This window comes from Crocuta crocuta, unplaced genomic scaffold (assembly GCF_008692635.1).
Source record: "Crocuta crocuta isolate KB4526 unplaced genomic scaffold, BGI_CrCroc_1.0 scaffold175, whole genome shotgun sequence".
Taxonomy (NCBI): Eukaryota; Metazoa; Chordata; class Mammalia; order Carnivora; family Hyaenidae; genus Crocuta; species Crocuta crocuta.
In genome coordinates, this window is record NW_027530988.1 from 312,798 (window position 1) to 322,797 (window position 10,000).

The following is a 10,000-nucleotide window of genomic DNA, read 5'->3' on the forward strand; positions in this document are numbered from 1 at the left end:
CTTTATGTGTGTCCCTGAAATGACTGCCAGCAGGCCATAGCCCAGGGGAGGCCAGGTTGAGGGAGGCTGCATAAGCCTGTCTTTCTAACAGCTACTTGGTAGGCCCCCTGTCCCTTCAGATTTCCACTTCTGAAAATGCTTTGATCTTAGCATATCTGGCTCCTTATGTGTGTCCCTGGGCTGAGCCCCCAGCAGCTTCCTCTGAACCCTCATTGAAGAAGGACAATTAACCCAGCCTTCCCCACAGCACGTCCATGGACATTCAGATCTTTCATAACACTCCCTGCTCTGCCTTCCTCTCCGGGCCAGTTCCAGCTCCCCTGAAAATCAGTAAGATACCCTGAAAGACGAAGGATTGTCCCCTGAGCACAAATAATCAGTGAGACCCCAAGGAATCCAGATTCATTAAACAAACCAACAAGCAAACCAGCTCCCTTTTCAGAAGCACCGAGCTAGGGCAGAATGAGCAGTGGCTGGGGAGTCCTGAAAGCTGGGTTGCTGTCTTGACACTGGCTCTGCCACTAACTAGCTCTGTGGCCCTGAGCTTAATTCCATGGTTTTCACCCACCTCCTTTAAAAGTGGCTGGGAACTGGCAGAGTTGGTGGAATGCACAAGGTGAAAACAACTAATAATTTTAGAGTTGGCAAAAGACATCCAGCCATAACATTTCCTCATGCAGCTGAAATGGAGATCCCAGTGGCTTTTTGCCAACTTTACTACCACAGCAGTCTTTTTCTTTTAATTAAAAAAATTTTTTTCAATGTTTATTTATTTGAGAGAGAGAGAGAGAGAACACAAGCAGGGAAGGGACAGAGGGGGAGACACAGAATCTGAAGCAGGCTCTAGACTGTGTCAGCAAAGAGCCCAACACACGAACTCACATACCGTGAGATTATGACCTGAGGTGAAGTTGGACACTTAACCAACTGAGCCACCCAGGTGCCCCCCACCCCGCCAATAATCTTGTTAAAACACAAAATCTAGTTCTGGTGGGCCCGGGTGGCTCAGTTGGTTAAGCATCCAACTCTTGATTTCAGCTTAGGTCAGGATCCCATGGTTTGCGGGATCAGGCCCCACACTGGGCTCTACGCTGACAGCGTGGATTGGGATTCTCTCTCCCTCTCTCTCTGCCCCTCCCCACTTGTGTGAGCATGTGCATGCTCTCTCTCTCTCTCTCTCAAAACTAATAAACAGTAAAAAATAATAATTAACAAAACACAAATCTAGTGCAGTGCCTGTGCTGTTCACCCCTCTCCCCACCAAAAACGTGAAAATGGCTTTTCATAAGTCCTAAAATAATGACCACAGTCCTCTCCCTACCAGGCCTTGCAGAGAGAGCTTCACCTCAAACCACTGTCTCTGTCTCTCTACCCTTCCTTACACTGCTCTTTTCATTTCCCCACACTCACTAAGCTTCCTTCCAATTCAAGTTTCTTAACACCCACTTCTCTCACTATGGAAGGTTCATTACTCTACCTCCCCTCCCCATTCTACCTGGCTAAACTCTGTAGGTTCCTTCTTTCCTCAGACAAACCTTCCCAGAAACCCCAGAGTAAATAAACAGCCTCTCTTTTGCTTGCATAGTAATCTATATTTGACTTTCTGGCCCTTATCACTAGTGCAATAAATTAATCCTGCTTTTTTTTTTTTTTTTTTTTTAAATTATCTGGTTGTTTCATGAAGGAAGAAACCAGATCTGTCTGGTTCCCTGCAGTAGTCTCTGTCCCAAGCACAGTGCCTGGAATATAATAGATGTTGAACAAATGTTTGCTCAATAAATGTTTAGTAAATATTGATTTAATGGACAAATGCATCAGTGAATGACCTAAAAGATTTTGCTCTTTTAATGATAGTATCAAAGAGCTATTCTATGTAAAACTCAGTAGTCCTTTTTGATACTTCTGGCAGAACCCTGCAGCACCACATGGACATAAGATCAGAAAGATCATGGAGCACCTAGGTGGCTCAGTCGTAAGCGTCTGACTTCAGCTCAGGTCACGATATCACTGTTTGTGGGTTTGAGCCCCGCATCAGGCTCTGCGCTGACAGCTCAGAGCCTCAAGACTGCTTCAGATTCTGTATCTCTTTCTCTCTGCCCTTCCCCTGCTTGCACTCTGTCTCTTTCTCAAAAATAAAACATTAAAAAGATCAATGAAAAGAAAGAAAAGTGTTGATTCACCTCTAGTTTCTACTCAAAGCTAAGAGTTTCTCTCTGAACCACTCACTTTAGCTGTTAAAGACCAACTCCAGAGTTTTGCTAATAGGGCTGGCTCAATTTTCTGCTTCCCCTCCAGATCTGAGGGTTGCCATCCATCTTAACAAATCACTCAGTTTAATAGCATGAGCACCATCTCCCTGGACAATAAGCTTGTCTTCCCGAAAAGCTCATCTTCCCTATAAGCTCCACCTTCATATCATACACAGAGAATGATCAGTAAAAAGTAGTGTGGTCCCCAGAAATTAACTTTTAATTTACTGTCTCTCCTTTAAAGACCTTGACGAAGATCCATGACAGTACCTGTTGTGTCCACGAGGGGGCAGATGCCAGTTTGCATTGGTAGCTCCTGAAAGCAGAGACCTTGCCTATCCTATTACATGCAGGTTTTGTTACCAACAGAGGTTCTCACCCTCTGTTTCATAAATCCTGCCAGCATGCTAGCACTGTCTCCTCAGGACCCATGTTCACAGTGATCCCTCATTGCGAAACCTGGTCTTATGAGGTCGATAAAGACTGCTTGGCTATACAGTTCCTTCCCTAATCTTAGTTTTCTTCTTCCTCTCTGGTGTTCCTATTGTGAACTTTTGTTCCTCATCTTATCAAATGAATTATGTTAACACCCTGATATGTGCAACCCTGCAACCCTGAATACTATCTGGTTCAGAAGTTGCTGAAAATTATAAAGCCTAAAGCAGCCCTGTATTTAAGCAGCTCTGACTGGAGCAAGTTTGCAACAGGAATCAATGGCATTGATACCCTATTTACAGCTTCCGGGAGCCTATTCTGTGCCTTCCTTTATGTCCAGTTTGAAGAAACTTTCAATACTTCTTTAAAATATTGACAGGGCCATACTGTAGTCCAAAAAGAGGGCTGCCACATAATATTTTCCAGCCATGTCCCGATGATGGTACGTCCCCCACTCTGCAAGGGCCTGCTCTCTATTCCAGCCCTGAAAACCTCCATGCTCCCATCTCCCCTGGTGCAAAAGGATCTGGCATTCCTTAAAAGCCTGTATAACATTGTGATTTAAAACAATGCATGCAACTCATTAACCAACTATTTATTGAGTATCTATTAGGTGCTAGGAACTGTTCCAGTTTCTGAGACGTCACCAGTAAAAAAACAAACAAACAAACAAACAGAACAAAACCTGTTCACATGGAGTTTGCAGTCTAGTGGGGGGTGGGGAGTGGGGTGGAAGGAGAATTAAGAAAAGCAACAGCAGCAGCAGCCAAAATCATGTGGTATGTGCAAACAGGGTGTGCAAAATTAGAGAAGGGAGACAGAGAGCAAAGGAAGTGGGACCTCATGTGGGTGGTCAGAGAAGTCGTCTCTGATAGGTAACATCTGCACAGGGATCTTAAAAGCAGGGAAGAACTGAGCTATGCAGGCAGGAAGAAGATAAGACTCCAGAGAGAGAGAAAGGCATGTGCCAAGGCACTGAGGTGGGACTTCCTAAGGTGCTCAGGAGGCTAATGTAGTTGGAATGCAGCCACCAAAGAGAGTGAGCTGTAAAAGATGAGGTCAGTGAAATGAGGGGAAGCCAAGAATCAGCAAAATCATGTAGAGATTTTTTTAAGCAATGGCAAGGAGCTTTGATTTTATGTTGAATGAAATGAGATACACAGAGGGTTTTAAGCAAAGCAATGACCAGCTCTGACCTAGGTTCCAACAAGAGTATTCTGTCTGCTCTTTTGAAAATGGACTGAAGGGGCACAAGGGCCAACCAGAGAGACCTGCTCAGGGGCCATTACAACAGCACAGTAAGAAATGGTGGTGGCTTATACTACAGTGGTGGTGGTGGAGGTGGGGAGAAGTGTTTGGATTCTGGAAATATTCTAACTGTGCAGCCAACATCGTTTAAGGACTGAATGTGAGAGTGCTAAATAATCTTGGATTGGTTGCAAGATTATTTTGCAGTTCTTCCAAATGTTGAAGGGGTACCAGATGTTAAATACTCAGGGGAGAAGCCAAGATGGCAGAACAGCATGGAAGTTTTTCTTGTGTCTCCTGTCCATGAAACGCAGCCAGATCAACACGAAACGATCCTGCACACCTAGAAAACTGATTTGAGGCTTAACACAACAATCTGCACAACCGGAACCACAGAACTCAGCAGGTACACAGCACGGAGAGGTGAACTGGGGGAGAGAGAAGCCGCAGAGGGCAGGGAGCTGTTTTTACTTGTGGAAAGAGGGCGACGGGGAGAGCACGGGAAAAGCATCCCCCGCTCCCCAAAGCAGCTGGAAGAAAAGTGGAAAAGTGGAAACCGCCGCAGGGACTTAACTAAAAAGGGAGCTAGGAGAGGGTTTAAATTCCATTAAGACTCTATAAACAACGGGGACCACAGAGTATAAATACCTGGCGGTGAGAAGGGCGAATCCTCAGGAGCAGAGTCAAGTCCAGGGGGGGTCTTCCCGCCACACGGGGAGAGGCAGTTCCCCTGCTGGAGGACATCTGGTAGAGGCTGAGCGGCCACCCGATCCCAGCAGACCCCAGAGAACCACCACATTCACTGGGGCTGGAACAAGTTCCTTAAGGGTGAAGCCTGGTGCCAGCTGTGTGTTGTGGTTTTCCATGATTCCTGAAACGCTGCTGCTACACAATAATGTAAACATTTTTCAGGGGCGAGCTGGCGCCCAGCCGCAGTCTCTGAGCATTGGCAGCAGCACGGTCCTGCAAACATTCCTGGGTGTGGCCAGCACCCGGCCATTGCTCGGTGAGACCCTCCCGTAGAGAGGCAGAACGGGTCAAAGCCTCGTCTCTCAGAAGTAAGGGGTTGGGGAAAACAGCCACATCTGACATGAAACTCGGACGGAGGTGCCGCCTGGCAACCTGACGTCTTGGTCACCGATAGTGTAAAAGCAGGTAATGACAGAAGCTGGAGACAAAGGACATATGCGCAATTGCTGCTGGGGGCGAACAGAGTTTTGGTAAGAGACTGATAGCCAGGTGACGCCATTTTCATCTCCCCTGAGCATGCGCATACACACCTACAGGCACCACAACGACCCACCCCCCCCGTAAGCTAAACAGCGCCATCTAGTGGAGAATGGAGCCCTTACACTAAGCCCGGCCCAACTGGGCCAACCTGTCTCCTCAGGAACATCACGAGTCTCCCCACCTGCTCATCTTCAGGAACACCACAAGTCTCTCCACCTGCTTAGTTTACAGCCCATAAAGTGCTTCATACTTTGACTTGAAAGGGTAAATGATGTAATTTCAGTCATATTTCAGTCTGTTTACTGGTCCATCTATTCAATTTTTTTTCTTTTTCATTTCTTTTTCTTGAATACAGAAAGAAAAAATTTATTTTTATTTTCAATTTTTATTAAAATTATTTTATTTTTTTCTACTATATTTTTTACTTCTCTATAAAATTTTCAAATTCTATTATACTTTACCATTTCATTTTATTCTATTTCATTATATTCATTTTTTTCAAATTTTCAAACGTTTTCTTTTTTTTTCTTTTGCCCCTTTTTTCTCTAATCTATCAAGCTCCTTTCAAAACCCAGACCAAAACACACCTAGGATCTATCATTATTTATTTGATTTGTGTGTGTGTGTTGTTGTTGTTGTTTTTAATTTTTTAATTTTAATTTTTTTACCTCATTAACTCCTTTTCTTCCTTCAAAATGATGAAATGAAGGAATTCACCCCAAAAGAAAGAACAGGAAGAAAAGAGAGCCAGAGACTTAACCAACACAGATATAAGCAAGATTTCTGAACCAGAATTTAGAATCAAGATAAGAATACTAGCTGGGGTTGAAAATAGTTTAGAATCCCTTTCTGTGGAGATAAAAGAAGTAAAAGCTAGTCAGGATGAAATTAAAAATACTATAAATGAGCTTCAATTTTGAATGGATGCCACGGAGGCAAGGATGCATCAGGCAGAGCAGCAAATCAACAATATAGAGGACAAACTTATGAAGCAGAAAAAAGAGTGAGACTAAAGCAAAAGAGCATGATTTAAGAATTAGAGAAATCAGTGACTCATTGAAAAGGAACAACATCAGAATCATAGTGGGGGGCGCCTGGGTGGCTTAGTCAGTTGAGCGTCCGACTTTCGTTCGGGTCATGATCTCACAGTTTGTGGGTTCGAGCCCCGCGTCGGGCTCTGTGCTGACTGCCAGCTCAGAGCCTGGAGCCTGTTTCGGTCTGTGACTCCCTCTCTCTCTGACCCTTCCCTGCTCACGCTGTCTCTCTCTCCTAGNGAAATAAAAAAAAATATTTAAAAAAAAAAAAAAAAGGAATCATAGGGGTCTCAGAAAAGGAAAAGACACTAAAAGGAACAGAAGGGTTATGTGAGTAAATAATAACAAAAAATTTTCCTAACTTGGGGAAAGACACAGACATCAAAATCCAGGAAGCACAGAGGACTCCCATTAGATTCAACAAAATCCGACCATTAACAAGGCATATAATGGTCAAATTCACAAAATACTCAGGCAAGGAAAGAATCATGAAAGCAGCAAGGGAAAAAAAAAGTCCTTAACCTACAAGGGAAGAGGCATCAGGTTTGCAGCAGACCTATCCACAGAAACTTGGCAGGCCAGAAAGGAGTGGCAGGATATATTCAATGTGTTGAATCAGAAAAATATGCAGCCAAGAATTCTTTATCCAGGGAGGCTGTCATTCAGAATAGAAAGAGAGATAAAAATTTTCCCAGACAAACAAAATTAAACAAGTTTGTGACACTAAATCAGCCTTGCAAGAAATTTTAAGGGGGACTCTCTTGTGGGGGGGGGGCATGAAATAAATAAAGACCAAAAGCAACAGTGCTCGCTTCAGCAGCACATATACTACAATTGGAACGATACAGAGAAGATTAGCATGGTCCCTGCGCAAGGATGACATGCAAATTCGTGAAGCGTTCCATATTTTTAAAAAGAACTGCTGTACAGAGCTTGTACTTTGTCCATTTTATAGATGGAAACCATCCTCGAAAATTGTTTAACTTAAATAAAGAGAAGATACTTTATAGATTAAAAAAAAAAAAAGCAACAAAGACTAGAAAGGACCAGAGAACACCACTAGACACTCCAACTCTACAAGAAACATAATGGCAATAAAACATAATAAAACATATCTTTCAGTACTCACTCTAAACATCAATGGATAAATGCTTCAATCAAAACACACAGAGTAACAGAATGGATAAGAAAACAAGATCCACCTATATGCTGTTTACAAGCGACCCACTTTAGACCTAAAGACACCTTTTGATTGAAAGTAGGGGGATAGAAAACCATCTATCATACTAATGGTGAATAAAAGAAACCGGACTAGCCATACTTATATCAAACAATCTAGATTTTAAAATAAAGACTGTAACAAGAGATGAAGAAAGGCATTATATCATAACTAAGGGGTCTATCCTTCAAGAAGATCTAACAATTATAAACATTTATGCTCCAAAGGTGAAACACCCAAATTCATAAATCAATTAATCACAAACTTAAAGAAACTCATTGATAATAATACCTTAACCATATGGGACTTCAATACCCCCACTTACAGCAATGGACAGACTGTCTAACAGAAAACCAACAAGGAAACAATGGCTTTGAATGACACACAGATGGACCAGATGGACTTAACAGATACTCAGAACATTTCATCCTGAAGGAGCAGAATGTACATTTCTTCTCCAGTGCATATGGAACGTTCTCCAGAGCAGATCACATACTGGGCCACAGATTAGCCCTCAATAAGTACAAAATTATCGAGATCATACCATGCATATTTTTAGACCACAACACTATGAAACTCGAAATCAACCTCAAGAAAAAATTTGGAAAGGTAACAAATACTTAGAGACTAAAGAACATCCTACTAAATAATGAATGGGCTAACCAAGAAGTCAAGGAGGAAATTAAAAAATACACAGAAGCCAATGAAAATGAGAACACCACACCCCAAAACCTCTGGGATGCAGCAACAGTGGTCATAAGAGGGAAGCATATAGCAATCCGGGCCTTTCTAAAGAAGGAAGAAAGGTTTCAGATACACAACCTAACCTTACACCTTAAAGAGCTGGAAAAAGAACAACAAATAAAACCCAAACCAGCAGAAGTCAGGAAATAATAAAGATTAGAGCAGAAATCAATGCTATTGAAACAACCACAACAACAACAAACCCCAGTAGAACAGATCAGTGAAAACAGAAGCTGGTTCGTTGAAAGAATTAACAAAATTGATAAACTCTTAGCCAATTTGATCAAAAAGAAAAAGGAAAGGACCCAAATAAATAAAATTAAGAATGAAAGAGGAGAGATTACAACCAACACAGCAGAAATAAAAACAATAATAAGAGACTATTAGGTAAAAAAAAAATTTTTTTTTTAATTTTAAAAAGGGGCATCTGGGTGGCTCAGTCGGTTAAGCACCTGACTTCAGCTCAGGTCATGTTCTCACGGTTCGTGGGTTTGAGCCCCACATCGGGCTCTGTGCTGACAGCTCGCTCAGAGCCTGGAGGCTGTTTCAGATTCTGTGTCTTCCTCTCTCTCTGACCCTCCCCTGCTCATGTTGTCTCTCTCTCTCTCTCTCAGAAATAAATAAAAGATTAAAAAACAACAACAGAGAATATTATGAGCAACTATATGCCAATAAAATGGGCAATCTGGAAGAATGGACAAATTCCTAGAAACATATAAACTATCGAAAATGAAACAGATGAAATAGAAAATTTGAACAGACCCATAACCAGTAAAGAAATCGAATTAGTAATTTAAAAATCTCCCAAAAAACAAGAGTCCAGGGCTAGATGGTTTTCCAGGGGAATTCTACCAAACATTTGAGTAAGAGTTAGCACCTATTCTCTTGAAGCTGTTCCCAAAAATAGAAATGGAAGGAAAACTTCCAAATTATTTCTATGAAGCCAGCATTACCTTGATTCCAAAACCAAAGACCCCACCAAAAAGGAGAACTATACACCAATTTCCCTGATAAACATGGATGCAAAAATCCTCAAGAAGATATTAGCCAACCAGATCCAATAATACATTAAAAAAATTATTCACCACGACCAAGTGGGATTTATACCTGGGATGCAGGGCCGGTTCAATATCTGCAAAATAATCAATGTGATTCATTACATCAATAAAAGAGGACAAGAACCATATGATCCTCTCAATAAATGCAGAGAAAGCATTTGACAAAATACAGCACCGTTTCTTGATAAAAACCCTCAAGAAAGTAGAGATAGAAGGACCATACCTCGAGATCATAAAAGCTATATATGAAAGACCCAACACTAATATCATCCTCAATGGGGAAAAACTAAGAGCTTTCCACCTAAGGTCAGGACCAAGACAGAGATGTCCACTCTCACCTCTGTTATTCAACATAGTATTGGAAATCTTAGCCTCAGCAATCAAACAACACAAAGAAATAAAAGGCATCCAATCAGCCAGGAGGAGGTCAAACTTTCACTCTTCGCAGGTGACATGATACTCTATATGGAAAACCCAAAAGATTCTACCAAAAAACTGTAGAACTGACCCATGAATTCAGTAAAGTTGCAGGATATAAAATCAATGCACAGAAATCTGTTGCTTTACTATACATCAACAATGAAGCAGCAGAAAGAGAAATCAAGGAATTGATCCCATTTACAACTGCACGAAAAACCATAAGATATCTAGGAATAAATCTAACCAAAGAGGTGAAAAATCTATACATTTTTCACTATAGAAAGTGAAACTATAGAAAGCTTATGAAGCAAATTGAAGAAGGCACCAAAAAAAAAAAAAAAGGGAAAATAGTACATGCTCTTG

The 10,000-nt window shown here is 41.7% G+C and overlaps 2 protein-coding genes and 1 non-coding gene across 9 annotated transcripts in view; 1 reads left to right on the forward strand and 2 right to left on the reverse strand.

Annotated features, from left to right (window-relative positions):
* The window catches only part of RNASE9 (ribonuclease A family member 9 (inactive)), a 52,130-nt gene that overhangs the window by 38,299 nt on the left and 3,831 nt on the right, over positions 1–10,000 (reverse strand). For 2 of the 3 annotated variants that reach the window (XM_077770315.1, XM_077770318.1), the window contains exon 1: positions 4,581–4,663. The exons of the other annotated variant lie outside the window; for it this stretch is intronic. The gene's annotated coding sequence lies outside the window, so the exon portion shown is untranslated. Of the gene's footprint in view, positions 1–4,580; positions 4,664–10,000 lie in introns of those variants that run through there. 3 annotated transcript variants of the gene reach the window in all.
* Positions 1–10,000, reverse strand: part of RNASE12 (ribonuclease A family member 12 (inactive)) — a 99,455-nt gene that overhangs the window by 11,015 nt on the left and 78,440 nt on the right. The window contains exon 1 of one of the 5 annotated variants that reach the window (XM_077770311.1): positions 4,581–5,162. The exons of the other annotated variants lie outside the window; for them this stretch is intronic. Coding sequence (XP_077626437.1) covers positions 4,581–4,731 — 151 coding nt within the window. The 5' untranslated portion in view covers positions 4,732–5,162. Of the gene's footprint in view, positions 1–4,580; positions 5,163–10,000 lie in introns of those variants that run through there. 5 annotated transcript variants of the gene reach the window in all.
* On the forward strand, positions 7,001–7,107 carry LOC144236798 (U6 spliceosomal RNA). Its single transcript, XR_013336648.1, has one exon. It is a non-coding gene; the product is annotated as a U6 spliceosomal RNA (small nuclear RNA).